The sequence below is a fragment of the Hyperoodon ampullatus genome, assembly GCF_949752795.1.
Source record: "Hyperoodon ampullatus genome assembly, chromosome: X".
Lineage (NCBI taxonomy): Eukaryota > Metazoa > Chordata > Mammalia > Artiodactyla > Ziphiidae > Hyperoodon > Hyperoodon ampullatus.
In genome coordinates this window covers 15893740-15914155 of record NC_136913.1, presented here as the reverse complement: position 1 = coordinate 15914155, position 20416 = coordinate 15893740, and the positions used below count along the sequence as shown (strand labels likewise).

At 44.0% G+C, this 20416-nt stretch overlaps 1 protein-coding gene across 3 annotated transcripts in view; it reads right to left on the bottom strand.

Moving 5' to 3' along the window:
* NHS (NHS actin remodeling regulator) overlaps positions 1 to 20416 on the bottom strand; it is a gene marked incomplete at its 3' end in the record, with an annotated part of 339720 nt that overhangs the window by 40912 nt on the left and 278392 nt on the right. For all 3 annotated transcript variants that reach the window (XM_079727298.1, XM_079727299.1, XM_079727300.1), the window contains one exon: positions 13983 to 14135. In XM_079727298.1, the coding sequence (XP_079583424.1) occupies positions 13983 to 14135 (153 nt within the window). The remainder of the gene's footprint in view (positions 1 to 13982; positions 14136 to 20416) is intronic.

The following is a 20416-nucleotide window of genomic DNA, read 5'->3' as shown; positions in this document are numbered from 1 at the left end:
TCTTCACCACTTCTTGACCTGTGAGCTCTAGAAGGTCCAAACACACCTCGCTAATCAGAGCAAGACTGCTGGGATTTGATAGTATTTGATTATAATTACATTTTATCACATTCTAATTCTTTGGACATTGACAATATAGAATATTTGGCTACTCATAAGACACTAATTCTTTTGCCCGTGTTAGGAAACAGCTAACTACACTGACCCTCTCAGGTGGCGTCAGATGCCCTTTCTCTGAAGGCCCTGTAGTGTCAGTGGCCATTTCATCTCTGTCATTGTATTGATAAAAATCAGGATGTCTCTATATGTCTGCCTCTTTTATAGAAGGCTGCCCCTGGACAACAGAGATTATATTCAGCTTTCTGTCACAGTGCCCTGCTGTGCCTGTGATATAGTGGGTTCTCAATAAATGTGGAGTGACTGAAAGGAAGAACAAATTAATGCTTTCATTAAGGTCTGCTTTTTTTGTAACAGTAGAATGCACTCTAAAGCCCTACCTTTTCCATGGGCTGTGTAGTTAGTGCCCTCGCTGTGCCCTTGCTGTTAGGTCCTTCTCTGGTCCTGTTGCCTATTTACACTGGCCGCCCGAATGCTGGCCCCTTTCCTCTTTGCTGTAGTCAGTGTGCTGTACTCTAAGCCAGTACCTGAGCACTCTTGAGCCTTCTGATTTCTGTCCATGTCTGACTGGCCTGTCTGTGGGCCTCCCTGCCTCAACTGCCGACTTTGTCTGTGTCAGGAAAATGTGGCAGTATTTCTCATCTACCTTTGCTTGGGATTCTTTTTTTTTTTTTTTTCTTAAATCTGGCTCCTTAATTTATTTATTTATTTATTTATTTTTGGCTGTATTGGGTCTTAGTTTCTGTGCGAGGGCTTTCTCTAGTTGTCACAAGCGGGGGCCACTCTTCATCACGGTGCGTGGGCCTCTCACTATCGTGGCCTCTCTTGTTGCGGAGCACAGGCTCCAGACGTGCAGGCTCAGTAGTTGTGGCTCACGGGCCTAGTTGCTCCGCGGCATGTGGGATCTTCCCAGACCAGGGCTTGAACCCGTGTCCCCTGCATTAGCAGGCAGATTCTCAACCACTGCGCCACCAGGGAAGCCCTGCTTGGGATTCTTTAGACAAATGTTGACTCCCATTCACAACCAGAGAAAAGTCCTCATCCCCACACAGGTGGTCTTTGCTAAAGTGCCACCATAGCCATTGTTCATCAGGAAGACTTTAAAAAAAAATAACTATATAGTTGCTTTACAATATTGTGGGACTTCCCTGGTGGGGCAGTGGTTAAGAATTTGCCTGCCAATGAAGGGGACACGGCTTCGAGCCCTGGTCCGGGAAGATTCCACATGCCACAGAGCAGCCAAACCCTTGAGCCACAACTACTGAAGCCCACGTGCCTAGAGCCCATGCTCCACAACAAGAGAAGCCACCGCAATGAGAAGCCCGTGCACCGCAACAAAGAATAGCCCCCGCTCGCTGCAACTAGAGACAAGCCCGCATGCAGCAATGAAGACCCAATGCAGCCAAAAATAAATAAATTAATTAAGGGGAAAAAAAACAATGGAATACAATATTGTGTTAGTTTCAGGCATACAGCTTCAGATTCTTTTCCAATATAGGTTATTACAAGATACTGAATATAGTTCCCTGTGCTATACAGTAAATCCTTGTTGTTTATCTATTTTATTTATAGTGCTGTGTATCTGTTAATCTCATACTCCTAATTTATCCCTCCACCTCCCCTTTCCCCTTCGGTAACCATAAGTTTCTTTTCTATGTCTATGAGTCTGTTTCTGTTTGGTCAATAAATGAATTTGTATTTTTTTTTTTAGATTCCACATATAAGTGATATATTATTTCTCTTTCTCTGTCTGACTTACTCGGTATGATAATCTCTAGGTCCATCCATGTTGCTGCAAATGGCAATATTTCATTCTTTTTTAGTCCTGAGTAATATTCCATTGTATATACACCACATCTTCTTTATCTGTTCATCTATTCATGGACTCTCAGGTTGCTTCTATGTCTTGGCTATTGTAAATAGTGCTGCAATGAACATAGCAGTGCATGTATCTTTTTGAATTATAGTTTTGTCTAGGTATATGCCCAGGAGTGGGTTTGCTGGATCGTATGGTAACTCTATTTTTAGTTTTTTAAGGAACCTCCGTACTGTTCTCCATAGTGGCTGCACCAATTTACATTCCACCAACAGTGTAGGAGGGTTCCCTTTTCTCCACACCATCTCCAGCATTTATTATTTTTAGACTTTTTGATTTGATGGCCATTCTGACTGGTGTGAGGTGATAACTCCTTGTAGTTTTAATTTGCATTTTTCCAATAATTAGCGATGTTGAGCATTTTTTCATGTGCCTGTTGGCCAACTGTATGTCTTCTTTGGAGAAATGTCTATTTAGGTCTTCTGCCCAGTTTTTGATTGGGTTGTTTGTTTTTTGATATTGAGTTGTATGAGGTGTCTGTATATTTTGGAAATTAAGCCCTTGTCGTTCTCATCGTTTGCAAATATTTTTTCCCAGTCTGTAGGTTGTTTTTTCATTTTGTTTATGGTTTGCTTTGCTGTGAAAAAGCCTATAAGTTTGACTAGGTTCCATTTATTTATTTTTGCATTTACTTATTTTACCTTGGGAGACTGATCTAAGAAAACATTACTATGATTTATGTCCAAGAATGTTTTGCCTATGTTCTCTTCTAGGAGTTTTATGGTGTCATATCTTATGTTTAAGTCTTTAAGCCATTTTAGTTTTATTGTTGTGTATGGTGTGAGGTTGTGTTCTAACTTCATTGATTTACATGAGGCTGTCCAGCTTTCCCAACACCACTTGCTGAAGGGACTGTCTTTTCTCCATTGTATATTCTTGCCTCCTTTGTTGAAGATTAATTGACTGTAGGTGTGTGGGTTTATTTCTGGGCTCTCTATTCTGTTCTTTTGATCTATCTGTCTGTTTTTGTGCCAATACTATGCTGTTTGGATTACTGTAGTTTTGCAGTATTGTCTGAAACCTGGGAGGGTTATGCCTCCAGCTTTGTTCTTTTTCCTCAGAGTTGCCTTGGCAATTCTTGGTCTTTTGTAGTTCCATATAAATTTTAGGATTATGTGTTCTAGCTCTGTGAAAAATATCATGGGTAATTTGATAGAGATCATATGAAATCTGTAGATTGCTTTGGGTAGTATGGCTGTTTTAACAATATTAATTCTTCCAATCCAAGAGCATGGGATAGCTTTCCATTTCTTTGTATCATTTTCAGTTTCCTTTATCAGTGTTTTATAGTTCTCAGCATATAGGTCTTTCATCTCCTTGGTTAGGTTTTATTTATTTATATTTTTTTGCACAATTTTATTATTTATTTAAATTTATTTTATCTTTTTGGCTGCTTTGGGTCTTCATTGCTGCGTGTGGGCTTTCTCTAGTTGCGGCGAGCGGGGGCTACTCTTTGTTGTGGTGCACGGACTTCTCATTGAGGTGGCTTCTCTTGTTGCAGAGCACAGGCTCTAGGTGTGCAGGCTTCAGTAGTTGTGGCACGCGGGCTCTAGAGCGCAGCCTCAGTAGTTGTGGTGCACAGGCTTAGTTGCTCTGCGGCATGTGGGATCTTCCCGGGCCAGGGCTCGAACCCATGTCCCCTGCATTGGCAGGTGGATTCTTAACCACTGTGCCACCAGGGAAGCCCTTTGCACAACTGTAAACGGGATTGTTTTTTTTACTTCCTCTTTCTGATATTTCATTGTTAATATAAAGAAATGCAACAGATTTCTGTATATTGATCTTGTATCCTGCTACCTTGCTGAATTCATTTATTTGTTCTAACAGTTTTTGTGTGGAGTTTTTAGGGTCTTCTATATAGAGTATCATGTCATCTGTGTACAATAACAATTTTATCTCTTCCCTTCCAATTTGGATACCTTTTATTTCTTTTTCTTGTCTGACTGCTGTGGCTAGGACTTCCAATACTATGTTGAATAGAAGCGGTGAGAGTGGGCATCCTTGTCTTGTTCCAGAATTTAGTGGGAAGGATTTCACCTTTTCACTGTTGAGTATTATATTGGCTGTGGGTTTGTTGTAAATGGATTTTATTATGTTGAGATATGTTCCCTCTATACCTACTTTGGTGAGAATTTTTATCATGAATGGATGTTGAATTTTATCAGATGCTTTTTCTGCATCTATTGAGATGATCATGTTGTTTTTGTCTTTTCTTTTGTTGATACGGTGTATCATGTTGATTGATTTGTGTATGTTGAACCATCCTTGTGACCTTGGAATGAATCCAACTTGATCATGGTGTATGATCCTTGTTATGTGTTGTTGGATTCAGTTTGCTAATATTTTGTTGAGGAATTTTCCATGTATATTCATCAAAGATACTGACCTGTAATTTTGTTTTTTGTAGTATTGTTGTCTGGTTTTGGTATCAGGGTGATAGTGGCTTCATAAAATGATTTTGGGAGTGTTCCCGCCTCTTCAGTCGTTTGGAATAGTTTGAGAAAGATAGGTATGAGTTCTTCTTTTTGTTTGGTAGAATTCCCCAGTGAAGCCATCTGGCCCTAGACTTTTGTTTGCAGGGAGGTTTTTTGTTGTTGTTGTTGTTATTGTTTTATACAGATTCTATTTTACTTCTAGTGATCGGTCTGTTCAAATTATCTGTTTCTTTTTGATTCAGTTTTGGCAGGCTGTATGTTTCTAGAAACTTGTCAGTTTCTTCTAGGTTGTCCATTTTGTTGGCATATAACTGTTCATAGTTTTTTGCTTATGATTTTTTGTGCTTATGCGGTATTGGTTGTTTCTCTTTCATTTCTTATTTTGTTTATTTGGGTCCTCTCTCTTTTGTTCTTGGTGAGCCTGGCTAGAGGTTCATCGACTTTGTTTACCCTTTCAAAAAACAGCTCTTGGTTTTATTGACTTTTTTATTATTTATAATTCTATTTTATTTATTTCCTCTCTGATCTTTATTTCCTTCCTTCTGCTGACTTCAGGTTTTATATGTTCTTTTCTAATTCTTTTAGGTGGAAGTTTAGGTTGTTTGAGATTTTTCTTATTTTTTGAGCAAGGCCTGTATTTGCTGTAAGCTTCTCTCTCAGGACTGCATCCCATAGATTTCGGATGGTTGTGTTTTTTTGTTTTTTGTGGTTTTTTGCGGTACGCGGGCCTCTCACTGTTGTGGCCTCTCCCGTTGCAGAGCACAGGCTCTGGACGCGCAGGCTCAGCGGCCATGGCTCACGGGCCTAGCCGCTCGGCGGCATGTGGTATCTTCCCGGAACAGGGCACAAACCCGTGTCCCCTGCATCGGCAGGCGGACTCTCAACCACTGCGCCACCAGGGAAGCCCATGTGTTTTTATTTTCCTTTGTCTTGAGGTATTTTTTAAATTTCCTCTTTGATTTAATTGTCGACTCATTGTGTTTTTTAGTAGCATGTTGTTTAGTCTCTATGTAATCATTTTTTTCTCATTTTTCTTTCTGTGGTTCATTTCTAGTTTCATGCCATTGTGGTCAGAGAAGATGGTTGAGATAATTTCTTTTCTCTTAAATTTGTTGAGGCTTGTTTTGTGTCTTAGTATGTGGTCTATCCTAGAGAATGTTCCATGTGTACTTGAAAAGAGTGTGTATTTTGGTTTTCTTGGATGTAGTGTCCTGTAGATATCAGTTAAGTCTGTTTTAATGTGTCATTTAGAGTCTCTTGCCTTACTGATTTTCTGTTTGGAAGATCTGTCCATTGATGTCAGTGGGGTGTTAAAATCTCCTGCTACTATTGTATTCCCATCAGTTTCTCCTTTTATGTCTGTTAGTATTTGTTTCATGTATTTAGGTGCTCCTATATTGCATACATATACGTTAATGAGTGTAATATCATCCTCTTCCTTTATTGATCCTTTTATCATTAATACAGGGTCCTTCTTTGTCTTTATTCATGGCCTTTGTTTTAAAGTCTATTTTGTCTGATATGAGTATTGCTACCCTCGCTTTCTTGTCATTTCCATTTGCATGAAATATCTTTTTCCATCCCCTCACTTTCAATCTATGCATGTCTTTAACCCTAAAGTGGGTCTCTTATAGGCAGCAGATTGTAGGTTCTTGTTTTATTATCCAATATGCCAGTCTATGTCTTTTTATTAGAGCATTTAGTCTATTGACATTTAAAGTAATTATTGATAAGTATGTATTTATTGCCATTTTAAACCTTGTTTTCCAGTTGATTTTGTATTTCTTCTTTGTTCCTTTCTTCTTTTTGTTTTTCCTTTTGTAGTTTATGGTTTTCTTTTGTATTATGCTTGAGTTCCTTTCTTTTTGGCTTTTGTGAGACCACTGTATGTTTTTAATTTGTGGTTACCCTGGTTTTCAAGTATGTTAAACCATAACTGTATCTTCTTGCTTTAGACTGATAGTCATGTAAGCTCAAACACATTCTAAAAAAACTACATATTCTTACTCCCCTCTCCCACATTATGTGATTCTGATGTCCTCTTTTACATCTTCATGTTTATCCTTTCGTTGTTCCTTATAGTTATAATTGCTTTCACAAATTTTTTGATTGTTTTTAAATTTATGGTACTGGCTTATTTAAGTGATCTTCAATCCTTTTTTTTTTAAATTGATTTATTTATGGCTGTGTTGGGTCTTCATTTCTGTGCGAGGGCTTTCTCTAGTTGTGGCAAGCGGGGGCCACTGTTCATCGCGGTGCGCGGGCCTCTCACTATGGCGGCCTCTCTTGTTACGGAGCACAGGCTCCAGACGCGCAGGCTCAGTAGTTGTGGCTCACGGGCCTAGCTGCTCCGCGGCATGTGGGATACTCCCAGACCAGGGCTCAAACCTGTGTCCCCTGCATTAGCAGGCAGATTCTCAACCACTGTGCCACCAGGGAAGCCCCCCAATCCTTTTATATATTTGCCTCTCCTGTTGTGGCTTTCCCTTTCCTATAGATTCTTGCTTCTTTTCTGTTTAGAGAAGACCTTTCAATATTCCTTGTAGGATAGGTTTAGTATTTCTATATTCCTTTTTTTAAACTTTTTATTTTATACTGGAGTATAGTTGATTAACAATGTGGTGTTAGTTTCAGGTATACAGCAAAGTGATTTAGTTATACATATGCATGTATCTACTCTTTATCAAATTCTTTTCCCATTTAGGTTGTTACATAATATTGAGCAGAGTCCCCTGTTATACACAGTAGGTCCTTGTTGATTATCCATTTTAAGTATAGCAGTGTGTACATGTCCATGCCAAACTCCCTAACTATCCACCCTTGCCCTGGAACCATAAGTTTGTTCTCTAAGTCTGTGAGTCTGTTTTGATTTTTAAAATAAGTACATTTGTATCATTTTTTTAAGATTCTGCATATAAGCAATATCATATGATATCTATCTCACTTTCTCTGTCTGACTTCCTTCACTCAGTATGACAATCTCTGGGTCCATCCATGTTGCTGCAAATGGCATTATTTCATTCTTTTTAATGGCTGAGTAATATTCCATTGTATATATACACCACATCTTCTTTATCCATTCCTCTGTTGATGGACAGTTAGGTTGCTTGTGTGTCTTGGCTATTGTCAGTGCTGCAGTGAACATTGGGGTGCATGTATCCTTTCGGACCATGTTTTTCTCCAGATATATGCCCAGGAGCGGGATTGCAGGATCATATGGTAGCTCTATTTTTAGTTTTTTAAGGAACCTCCATACTCTTCTCCATAGTGGCTGTACCAGTTTACATTCCCATCAGCAGTGTAGGAGGGTTCCTTTTCTCCACACCCTCTCCAGCATTTATTGTTTGTGGATTTTTTGATGATAGCCATTCTGACTGGTGTCAGGTGATATCTCAATGAAGTTTTTTTTATTATTATTTACTAATTTTTATAAATTTATTTTTGGCTGTGTTGGGTCTTCGTTGCTGCTCACGGGCTTTCTCTAGTTGCGGCGAGTGGGGGCTACTCTTCATTGTGGTGCGCGGGCTTCTCATTGTGGTGGCTTCTCTTGAGAGCACAGGCTCTAGGCACGTGGGTTTCAGTAGTTGCAGCACGCAGGCTCAGTAGTTGTGGCACGTGGGCTCTAGAGCGCAGGCTCATTAGTTGTGGCGCACGGGCTTAGTTGCTCCATGGCATGTGGGATCTTCCCGGACCAGGGGTCGAACCCATGTCCCCTGCACTGGCAGGTGGCTTCTCAACCACTGTGCCACCAGGGAAGCCCTCAATGTAGTTTTGATTTGCATTTCTCTAATAATTACTGATGTTGAATATCTTTTCATGAGTATTGCTGTATTGCTGTATTCTTTTAGTTTTTTGCTCGTCTGAGAAATTCTTTCTCCCTCCTTCTATTCTAAATGATAATCTTGCTGGACAGAGTATCCTAGGTTGCAGGTTTTTTCCTTTCAGAACTTTGAATATGTCTTGCCACCCCCTTCTGGCCTGCAAAGTTTCTGTAGATAAATCAGCTGATAGCCTTATGATAGTCCCTTGTAAATGACTCTGTTTTTCTCTTGCTGCCTTTAGAATCCTCTCTTTATCTTTCACTTTTGCCATTTTAATTACGTGTCTTGGTGTGGATCAGTTTGGGTTCATCTTGTTTGGGACGGTCTGTGATTCCTGTACCTGGATATCTGTTTCCTTCTTTAGGTTTGGGAAGTTTTCAGACAGAATTTCTTCAGGTACATTTTGGATCCCTTTTTCTCTTTCTTCTTCTTCTGGAATCCATATTATGTGTAGGTTGGTACACTTTATATTATCCCATGGATCTCGTATGTTGCTTTCACTTTTTTTTCACTTGTCTTTCTGTCTGCTGTTCTGATTGGGTGGTTTGTGTTATTTTATCTTCCAGATGACTTATTCATTCTGCTATTTAGACTTATTTAGTCTGCTGTTTATTGACTTTAGCTGTTTTTATCTTGACAGTTGAGTTGTCTAATTTTGATTGGCTCCTGTTTATGGTTTCTATTGAATAGTTCCTTGTTACAGTGATCTACATTTCTATCAATAGTGTTTCTTAGGTTCTTTAGCATTTTTATTACCTCCTTTTTGAACTCAGGGCCTGGTAGACTGGTGAGGTTTGTTTCATCGTTCTCTCAGGGGTTTTCTCTTATTCTTTTAAATTGGGAGTAGTTCCTCTGCTTTTTCGTTTTACTTATATTCCTCTAACTCCACGAATTTAGGAGAAACAGTTATCTACTGTGGTCTTGAAAGGCTGTTTTTATGTGGGAGTGTCCTGGTGTAGACTGTGTGAGTCCAGTATTTTTGGTGTGAGGGCTCTATTTGGTACGATGCTGGCCACTATCCACCCTTGATGGGGGTGGTGTTTGGTGTTGTGCTGGCCAGAGCCTGCACCGTATGTTGGGTGGGGCCTCATCTTTGCTTTGTGGTTGTCACAGCCCTGTCAGGGGCAGGGTCTCCTCCCCGGCTGTTGCAGTAGAGGCCCTGAGATCTGGTTCTCAGCTGCAGTGTGAGGTAGGCGGGACCGGAGCACTCCCTCTGGGAGCCGCTGTGTGTTCCTCCTCAGGAGCTGTCCGCCAGGACCTGTGACTCTGTGAGGCCTCCTGCCACCCGGTGTGCACACCCACAAAATCCGCTGCTGCTGGTGCCGCCCTGAGACCCGTCTCGGCTGTGGGAGCGCTGATAATTGGCTCGAGCATCAGCCTTGCCTTTGAAGTGTGCAGGTTCACAAAGCATGAGCTCCCAAAGCCTGCTGCCCCATGGTGGGAGTGCTGATAATTGGCTCTGATGTCAGCCCTGGTACGTGCGTGCTCCCAAAGTCTGGTGTGGCTGGAGCCGCACCCCGCAGTGAGCACACTGACAATGAGGCGTCTGTGGTGGACCCGTACCCGGCCCTTCATGCGTCGATAATGGGGTCCTTTGGCGGACCTGTGCCCCGTCCGGTGTGCACCCCCAATTGCAGCCCAGACCACACTCCAGGCTCTTCAGGATGTCTCTGCGCAGCCAAAGTAAGTCCTCTTCCCGTGTCTGTCCACTGAAGCCTGAGTTTCAGCACCCATGAGCTGTGCATACCAGCTGGCACGCATCTCAGGCTGGGAAGTGTGGCAGCATGGCAGGTGTCAGCCGGTCCCTCTGTACCTTGCTTGGCAGCAAGTCAGCCCGGGCACACTCCTCTCTTGCAAATTCCAGGCCCCTGCAGCTCCCCTGTCCTGGCGGACCTTCCAGCCAGCAAAGGAGGTTCCCAGGGTGAGGGAACCCTTCCTCTTTCACAGCTCCCTCCCAGGGGTGCAGGTCCCATCCTGATTCCTTTTTTTTCCTCTCCTTTCGTCCTACCCGGTTATGTGGGGATCTTTCTTGCAGCTTTGGTTGTATGAGATCTTTTGACAGCTTTCAGCTGGTATTCTGTGAGAATCTTTGAATGTATTTGTAGGGGGGAAGTGAGCTCCATGTCCCACTCTGCCACCTTGATCTCCCTTCCAAGAAGTCTTTTTGAGATAAACGTCTTCCATGTCAAAGTGCCCACCTCCAGCACCACCCTCATTTTTCTCTGCTAGGAAGCAGTGGGCTTTTCTAAATGGGCAGTGTAAGGAAAAGCTTTTAAATTCTTAAATGCATAATGAAGACTAAACTATAGGTGTCACTAGTTAGGAAAAGGTAGGAGGAAGGGAGGAGTCTGGAGGGAGATATCAACTCAATTTCCCATTCAATTTCTTCCCTCCTACCCTTTCATTTGCCCCAGGCCGGGAGTAGGCAGGTAGATTAATGGGTCCCTAATACTTCTTTCTGGTGGTGGTGTGAGGAGAACATTCGTCAGCTAGAGCCTGAAACTGCAGTAGACTCTTGGTGCTTATTCCCTTAGACCAATGAAATTTAGACCCCAGCCCTGAAACTTGAAAGGAAAGGAAATATAAAATATAAATCTCTCTTTATAGCCTCTTAGTAATCTCTCTCTCCTTGTCTCACAAACATAAACATTGGCATCACTTCAAGCCATTATTGGCTCTGAGCATAAAGAACTGCTAAGAAAAAAGGAAAAAAAGAGGAATCAGATTCTAAATAACTTGAAATCCATTATGATGCTGCTTCCTCTGAGGAGCCTTCCCTGAAGCTCCATGGCATCATTAGTGCCTTTCCTCTGAGCCCCCATATCACTGTGTTGAAATTACCTGGTTACTTGCCTGTCTCCCTCACTAGACCAGGAATTCCTTGTGGGCAAGGACCACACACTATTTCTCCCTGAATCCCAGGTGTAGCACAGTGCCTGGCCCTCGAGAGACTTTGTTGAGGGGTTTGCTATTGAGCAGATCTTGAAGGCAGCCAATTTCTCGGTTCTGATCTCAGTCCCCCAGCTCCCTCCTTATAGCCCCATTTCCAAAAGGAGCACGCTGCTGCTGCCACCACAGCCTAGCTTGTCTGTGGTTCATCATCCACTCCCTTCTGGTGGAAGCCAGGACATTCCAGCTGTCCAAACAGAGAACCTACAGGGAAGCTCATTTGTGAGCAAGGCCTTGTCTGATAGGTCAGTATTAGTCATGGCCACCAGGTGGCAGAAGTGGTATTCTGATGAATGCACTACTAAGCTACTGTTTCTTGGACAAGGGTAAAAAAAAAAAAAAAAAAAAAAGAAGCCACTTTCTAATTTTAATTCTACACTGCATGTTTTTAATTCTATGATGCCTATAATTCCTGTTTATGGCTCTCTGCAGTGCTATTAAAACTGCTACACCCAAGATTTGCTATTGAGACAACCACAAAGCAAGCCTGTCTGTGGAGGGCAAGATGCAGCTCCTCCGTCTTCCTTACAAACCCCAGGAGGCCCCGTATCCATCTCTCAGCCCCCAGGAGGAAGTTCTGAGAAAATTGATATTGGCGCTTGCTGTTCCTTAGTTCTGCCGTTAAGTCCAAACCTGACAACACAGTGAAATGTGATAGCTTACGAGCAGCTTAATGTTATCTGGTTGAATCTGGAAAAATCTAATCAGAGATGACTTATGAATAATAATAAAGGGATAAAAATAATTATGTCTAAAGAGCTAACGTTACTCAAGCTCTCTAATGATGGGATCAGAGAAAGTATTTAGTGAGAATGATTAGATTCCTCTGTCGTCATTCTCTGCCCTCAGTACTCAACCAGTTTTCTACAGAATTTGATTCAGTTGCACAGACATTCATTGAGGACCTACTATTATGTCAGGGTCATGCTGAATGCTTTGAATTAAAAAAATTTATGGGAAATCCCTGGCGGTCCAGTGGTTAGGACTCTGTGCTCTCACTGCCGAGGGCCAGGGTTCAATCCCTGGTCAGGGAACTAAGGTCCCACAAGCCGTGTGGTGTGGCAAAAAAAGAAAAAAGTAAAAAAAGAAAATTTATAAGATATCATCATCCTTTTCCTTGAGTTGCTCATGGATTAATGGTAGAAGACAGGCCCGTAAGTGGTTAGTTATGATATGATAGAAGCTTATAAGTGGCACAATGGGATGATGCACAGGCGATTATGGCAAGGGCGCCTAATCCAGGCTGCAGAGGAACAGTAAGAGTGTTAACGAAGCTTTCTGGAAGGTGGCTGGCACTAAAAATTTGGTAAAGAACTTTTCAGCCAACTATAAAATTGAAGTGAATAGTAAGAATGCCAGCAGTAGGTTGAGAGGATACTGTCACCCTTCATTATAAGGGTCACAGTATCTGCTACTAATAACCAAGGGGAATTTTTAGAAACAATTGCATTAGGGAGATTAGTAGGTTAGCTCTTTCATTAAAGGGAAAAAAGACAAGGGATGGGCAAAAGGGAGGAGTCATACACATGAGGAAGAAAAAAGCTGAAAACAACATTTGTCATTTTATTTCTCCATCCTGATAGTGACATAAAAATATTTTATTTGAATTTTAATACTCTTGCAAAATACCATTCCTTAAAGGAGCATAGGGAATTTGGAACAAAGACACTGAATGTACAGACCCCATGTGTCTCCATAGCAAAAATCTAAAGGCCAAACAAGCTGGCATGCCAACTTCTGACACCAACGGAGGGGGCTCTAAAAAGGATGATGCCAGTTTTTAATCTCCTTGTCCTAATTAGAGTGGCTTTAAGGCACTGAAAAGTAACCAGTGGAAGAAGAGGCTGTATCTTCTACCTTGAATGCTGTGTGCCTCTCTCCAGCTTTCTCAGGACTGTGAGAGAACTAGAACTAGAAATATTTATTTCCCTAGGACACAGTGTATGGTGCGGAGGAAAAGAGCTCTGGCTGGGGGGTCTGGAGGCCTGGGTCTGGGTCCTGGCACTGTACCTAACCTGCTGCATGTGACCCTCAGCAAGTGTCCTGACCTCTCTAGGGCTCCATGTGCTATGCTGTAGAATGGACCAGATCACTGGTTCTCAACAGCAGCAGAAGAAACCCCCTGGGGAAGGTTCCGGTTGTTTGTTAGTTAGATGATTGGGCTGGAGCCAAGGATGACAGCCATCCTACGATGCATAGTGCAGTCCTGAACACTGACACAGGGCCCCAGGTCCCACAGACAGCCCGCCAGAATTTCCTGTAAGGGAAAAGCCTAGAACCTACTTCTGAGTCAAAGCTAATTAAAATCCAGAGGGGTTTTTTTTTTTTTTTGGCTCATGTATATCATGTGCTGAATGCACCAGTTTCTATGGTTGTGTCCTCCTGCCCCCTGACTCTCATTTCTCTGTGCTTTGTGTTCAGAATGACTTCTGTCTTTACTTAATCCAAACCTACTTTTGATAGGCACAAACATCTGACTTCTTCATTATGTCTTCTAGTGCAGCTGTGCCTGGGCATTTGCATATTGCAAATATTATTATTATAAATAATTTTCCTTTTAAGTTCTCTTTATTATCATATTCAGGCCATAATGCTATTTTTAGTTACATCAATAGGCAGGTTATATTACCCATGAATTTCATTTCAGGGTAGAAAACGGAGCATTTCAAAGTACTTGCTATAACAAGGGGAGGTGTTGGGACCGATGGGACAGAAAACAACCCCTTGGATGGGATGAGCTCCAAGTTCTCTCCCCGAAATGCCCCCAAGCCCGAGATCAGTCACCTCTGCGCAGGGCTTGCAGGCTCTGCCGGGCGTGGCGGTGCAGCTCCTCCACGCAGGGTGGCCTGGTGGCCGGGAGGAAGATGTTTCTCTGCTGGTGCCACGGTGCACGGTAGTACACGCTCAGCTTGCTCTCGATGTCCAGGTTGGAGACGGCTGCAAGACAAAAGAGGAACACAGGGCATTATCCATCCGAAGCTTTCAGTCGTGCATTTGGCAGACCCTGGGGCGGGACAGGGGTGGAGTGTGGGTGGAGTGGAGTAGAAATCCAGACTGCTGCATTCACAAGAGGAACTTGCTTAAGGCTCGAGAAAGGTTTCAAGTTTACGATACAGATAGGACAACCTTTACCCCCAAGCCAAGGGATGGGAGACCCCGGGACACCAAGCATCTGTCCGAGACCAGCCAGTTTCCTCTCTACACCCTCACTTCTCACTCTCTGACACAGTTATTCGTGAACCTGGACAAGCCCCTGGCCAGCCATGCTTCAGGGTGGGGTGAGGTCCTGCCTTCCAAGAAGGCAGAGAAGAGCCTCAGGAGTGAGTGGAAAAGCTTGCCCCAGCTCCAGTCTTCTGGCCGCAGGCCCTCAGAACTGTAGTTCTGCACACCTGCTCCTGATGCCCACTTGAACTTTGCCCCTCCCTTGCCCTGCTTTCTGTCTCCTGTGACCCCCGGCCCCCGACCCTCACTATTGAGCATTATCCTGCCCTCTACTTGCCATCTCCACTGTCTGCCATCTTTCAAAGCATTGCTTAGCTTCCCTAGTTTTGCCCAGGGAAGAGCACAGGCATTAAAGAACCCATTAAGGGGTGACTGGTGTTAAGGGAGGGAAACCACAGACAGTGCTGGTGAGGAGAGGGACACGGTCCTTGCGACTCCTCCAAGAGATCAAGGAAGAAGGCCTCCTTCCCCCGAACACAGCATTTAACCCATTATGTCTTCTTCATGCACACACTGAGCCTAAGATGGAGATCACCCGTGAGTCAAAGATAAATTCTTATGGAAGGCACTGTTCCTAAGCAGGAAGCGTCTGATTAGGAAGTTACTGCACAGAGGCGCTCCTGAGCACCTGGGCAGCCTGCCAGCCTCAGGAATGGCGAGAACTGCCCCAGTCTGCTTTACCCTCCAGACCTACTATCTGGACCAGACCTACCCTGCATCTCCCGGTCTCGTCCTCTCCTTCTGCTTTTCCTTTTTTTCCCAGGGTGTGATTTGGGGGCATTCTGTCCCACTGTTTATTCCTGTGCCCCAAACAAACTTTTGGTTCCTGTCCGATCCTTTTCTTTTTGAAATCTGGTGTACCATTTCACTTTATCTGGGAAGCCTTACCTAAAACGTGACACTCTACAGATAAAGCAGGAAGGCAAATGCAAAAGAAGGGAAGATACTTTTGTAGAAGGGGTGGGGCGGGAATAGAAGAAAGAAAATTGGGAAAACGCAGCCTTTTGATAATTAGTCCCCCGCCTCCCTGGGCACTGCATTTACAGCAGTTGTTTCTGTTTTCTTAAGCAGTCTTTAGCAGTGTTGTTGTTGTTGTTGTTTCCCCTAGAATAATACATCCTAACCGCAAGGACCACCAGTAGAAACAAGGACATATTTCCAAAGATGCTAAAGAAACATCACATGGACAGGGTCAAAGGGACAATGCTATCTATGCCTCTACAACAGTGCCATCAAATAGAACTCTGTGATGATGAAATGCTGTATTAGCTGTACAGTCCAATGTGGTAACCACTAGCCACAGTGGCTACTAAGTACCTTTAATTTTTAATTTTATTTAATTTAAATTTAAATAGCCACGGGTAGCTATTGTATTGTACAACCATAACCAGAGTGTACTATCTATTATATTCTCACACCCTCAGCTACAGAGCAGATTACTCCCTTTGACCTAGATTTATTCTCACTTGGTGTTTTATCTCCAAGAAGACTTCAGGCCGGAGGGTTAGAGATCACAGGATTATCTTCCTGGGTAGGGGAAGAGTATTTTCAGGGGAAAGTTCTATGGGGCCAAGAATAAAGGCAGCAGCTTTTCTTTCTTGCGTTACTCTAGAACCTCAACCCTTTCCTTGGAAACCATAAGTGCCTGGCGAACCAGTCAGGGGTCATTGAGTCCTGAGGCCTCTTCAGGCCTCAGATGAGGTGTGGGAGGCCTTGGGGGTAGAAAGGGTGGGCCACATCTGGATCAGAGCTCTCCCTCTCTCATGTGTAAAGTAGGGGGAAGTGCTGAAGACAGAGCCTTTATTTAGCCCCCCTCAGAGGAATGCTCTGGTTCAGTGACCAGGACTGCTTGAAAAGTCAGCCTCTCCCTGGATGCAGAGGTCAGCTCCCACCCAACAGGGCCGAGCTCATTACCACACTCAACGGAGGTGGCTGTGAATTCATGTGCTAGTGACAGCTGGGAGCAGGGACAGAGCAGAAAGCTTGCCTGCTGGAAAGAAGAGGCAGGAGGTTCAGTGGATAGTCCCTGAAGCAGAGGGACTTCTGAGCACCTCCTCCCCCAGGCTCATCCTTTCAGCGGGAAGGCAGAAGCCAGGATTTGGGGCTGGACCCAGGTGACTTGGGGGTAGACCAGAGAGTCTTATAGCCCCTCATTCCCTCAGCACCACAGACCAGATGCTCAGGGTCTTATATTTTGATAGCCCCTCAGAAACGAGGTTGAGTGGCCGTGGGCCCTCCATCTTTGTGTGGGGAACCACTTTTGCTTTCAGTTTTGTCCTTTGGTTACAGAGCATTACCTAGTACTGTGTGTCCACCAGAGGCAGGCAGACAGGCACTAATGGAGCTCTTCTAGGGAAAACTATCTCACTTTCCTTCTTTAAAAAATCGATTCCTTTTCCTAAATAGCAGTTCAACAAAAGTTGAATCCACTCATTCATAAGGTCGCTGTGCCACTGCCATTGCAAGGTTGTCCCACATCTTCAGGTTCACCCTGCCCCTTTTTCTTCTCTATTTAACAATTTCACCCTGGCTGAGCCATGCGAGATAGTAGGTTTAGTTCTCTTACTTAATGTTTGGTCTCATAAAAATAATACAAAGAGAAGCAAGAAGGTTTCTCCTCAGCTTATTTGGGTATATCCAGGGAACTGTCCGGTAGGCAGAATTCTTGGGGTAGCCCCCAAGATTCCTGCCTTCTCGTGTACATAACCTGTATAGTCTCCTCCCCTTGAGTGTAGGTAGAATCTGTGAATTATGGGATTTTAAGATCCCTCTTCAATTGACTTTGAGTTGATCAAAAGGGAGATAATTAGTGTGGTGTATCTGGTCTAATCAGGTGAGCCCTTAAAAAAAAAAAAAAAAAGACAAGCAGAAGTAGCGATACCCTCCTGTTGGCCTTAAAAAAGCAAACTGCCACATTGTAGAGAAGGCCAGGTGGCAAGTAATGGGGCCTCTAGGAGCTGAGGGCCTCAGTCCTAGAAACCTCAAGGAACTGAATTCTGCCAACAACCCAGAGGCCCCTGAGACTCAGATGAGAACTCAGCCCCAACCAAAACTTTGATGGCAAGCCAAGGGGACCCTGAGCAAAAGACCCAGTTAACCCATGCCCAGATTCCTGAGCCACAGAAATGTCAAGATCATAAATGGGCACTGTTTTAAGCTGCTAAGTTTGTGGCAATTTGTTGTATGATATTAGAAAAGGAATACACCCTCCCACTATTTTATCTGCTTCCCTAGAGCCAGTTGCTTGCCTTGCCTGGTATTTGTCCTCTCCTTCCTTTGTTACTCCTCCCAGGGAAGGGGCGGATAATGGCACAGGTTACAGTGGGAAATAGGGCTATATGTCTTGTTTTTATCCCCTACACAGGAAAAAGGTTATGTGCATGTATCAGTTTTCCTGTCCAAGACTGTAGGCTCTTGCAGGGAGCTCCAGCCATATGCTAAGCACTACACCAGGTGCGTTATATTCGTGGTATCTTCACACCACCCAGAGATTAAAGTAGTGCTCCCATTTTACCAATAAAGAAACAGAAGCCCTGAGAAAGTGAGTAAATTTGCAAAGTCACACACCTGGCATGTAGAAGATCTGGGATTAGAAACCATCTCTGGCTTCCAAGCTGCTGTTTTTTCCCAAACCAAATATTGAGATAAATTTGCCTAAACTAAGGCTGATTGGGGGAGGGGGATGTGAAGCAGCTGTCTGCCGCATGAAAAGTATCTAGTGCTTCTCAAAAAAAGAAATAAATAAAGGATTCATAACTGCTACTCTGTCATCCATAGCATTAGGTGTAACCAAGAGCTGAGTGAATCTTTCACAAAGTGTCCAGGAGATATGTCATATTCCAGAAATACAAACAGCACTACAAACAGATACCATAAAACCAAACTGCTGAAAGAAAATGCCATTGTAGGAAACGTCCACAGGGCAGTGAAAAGTCTTTCTAGACTGAACTCAGCTGATCCCCCTGTCAAACTCTGAAGGTAATGGAATTGTCTAGACCTTGACTCGTAGTGATGTATTGACAGCATGGATATGGTCACTGGGTTCATCTGAAATGAGCTGACTTGGAAACTGAGGAAGATTGGTGTCTGCCCCTCTCTTGGAAAGGCCAGGGTCATTTCTTTTTTTTTTCTTTTTTTTTTAAGTATGTATGTATGTATTTATTTAGGCTGTGCCGGGTCTTAGTTGCGGCATGCGGGATCTTTTAGTTGCGGCGTGCATGCGGGATCTAGTTCCCCGACCAGGGATCGAACCCAGGCCCCCTGCATTGGGAGCGCAGATTCTTAGCCACTGGACCACCAGGGAAGTCCCCAGGTTCACTTCTAAGGACAGGTAGAGGCTCGGCTTTAGGAATTGTTGGGAGGGGATAAAAAATCAGGGGCGAATACAGTCTTGCGCCAGTGCCTCTCCAGCCCCCAGTCTAGGGTTGGTACTTGTTCAGTACTGCCTTTCCTGGCCTCATGAGCTTATCACTCCCTTAAAGCTTTACTGCCCTTAAGAGGAGTGCAAAAAGCTTATTCTTGGCCTCTCTTCCTGGAAGGCCCCTCTACCCCGAGTCCCCATACCTGCCGCTGGCTCTCTCCGCAAGCTACTCCTTCTTCCTTCTCCCAGGCTCTCAAGAATTTAAAAGGGGAAGGTGACAGCTGAAATCAAAGTCTGAACGTTACGTGTTGTGAAAATGTCAGAAACGTGTGCAAAGTGACTCTGACATGGAATTTCTACCCCTTCAGGGGAGGGGAAGGGATTTTTTAAAATGTTCTTAGAGTGTCTACAGGACTAACTACCCACATGTACCTTGCTAACCTTCCTTCCACCCATCACACCCACCCCCATCACACCGCTTTCTTGCTGGGAACACAAACCATCCATCCCAATGCCCTCTGACAGAAAGCAGCAAGGAACATGTTTAGCGCATCACTATATTAATGAGCATCTGAAATTGCATCACAGATACGTCGGCGGTTTGCTCTCTGGGTCCCTGCTAGGCTGCAGCTGATCCTCAGCAGTCACCAGCCTGGTAAGCAAAATGGAAATCTAGTCAGGGTCTCTGGTGCTACTGCCTGACTTCCCAGATCCGTTTGGGAGCAAGGGAGGGGATTTCTCCACTCAAGACTATTCATGCTCTCCCTCCCTCCCTCCCCGACTCCCTTCCTTCCCCTCGCCAACTCTGCTTGGCAGTGTGGAGGAGGGAGCAGGGTAGGGAGCACCAAGGCTCCTGCTACCTGGTGAACAACCCAGCGCCAGAGCCAGGTGCCCACAGTCTGCCCCTGCTGGGCTTCCTTTTCCGCAGAACCACAATAATTCAGACTTGTTCCCCACTGTGGACAAAGCATCCAACGTGGACCCCTCAGCATCAGAAAAATCTAGGCTTCCTGACAAGTTCTAGCACCCACAGAATAGGAGAATGTGGCTGTGTATTTATTTACGCACGAAAAGGAGCCAGAACGATTTTTCCCATATAAATATTTCTCTAACTTCTAAAACGAAATGATGCTTCACACTAGGAGTATGTTTAATTATTGCTGCTGTTGTTTCAATGTTCGACATCCTGTGGAAAGACCACCAGAAGCCTGGGTTCTACTCGCAGTTCTGTGCCCTTGGGCAAGTCACTGAACGTTCCCAGGATTCAAGTTCCCCATCTTTACAAATCAGGGTTTGGCCTTCCTGCTGTCTGACGGAGTCCTGTCTGCTCTGTTTATGCCTCTGCTTTCTACCAGTCACCAAAATTAAATGAGGTTGCATCATCCCCCCAAGAAAGACTCTGTATTCAAGCTATGGCAGGATGCACTGGGGGAAAGAGCCTGGGCTCTGGGATGGAACGATGGGGATTCAGCACAGCAGCAGTGGATCCAGAACAAGTGACCGAAATCTTTGGGCCTCTGTAAGTGGGGATCCTAGAGCCTTCACAGAATGGTTCGTAGGATCCAGGGAAATGATAAAGTCCTTGACATGTCCCTGCTTACTAAATATTAGTTCCCCTTCCTGCAGTGGGAACAGA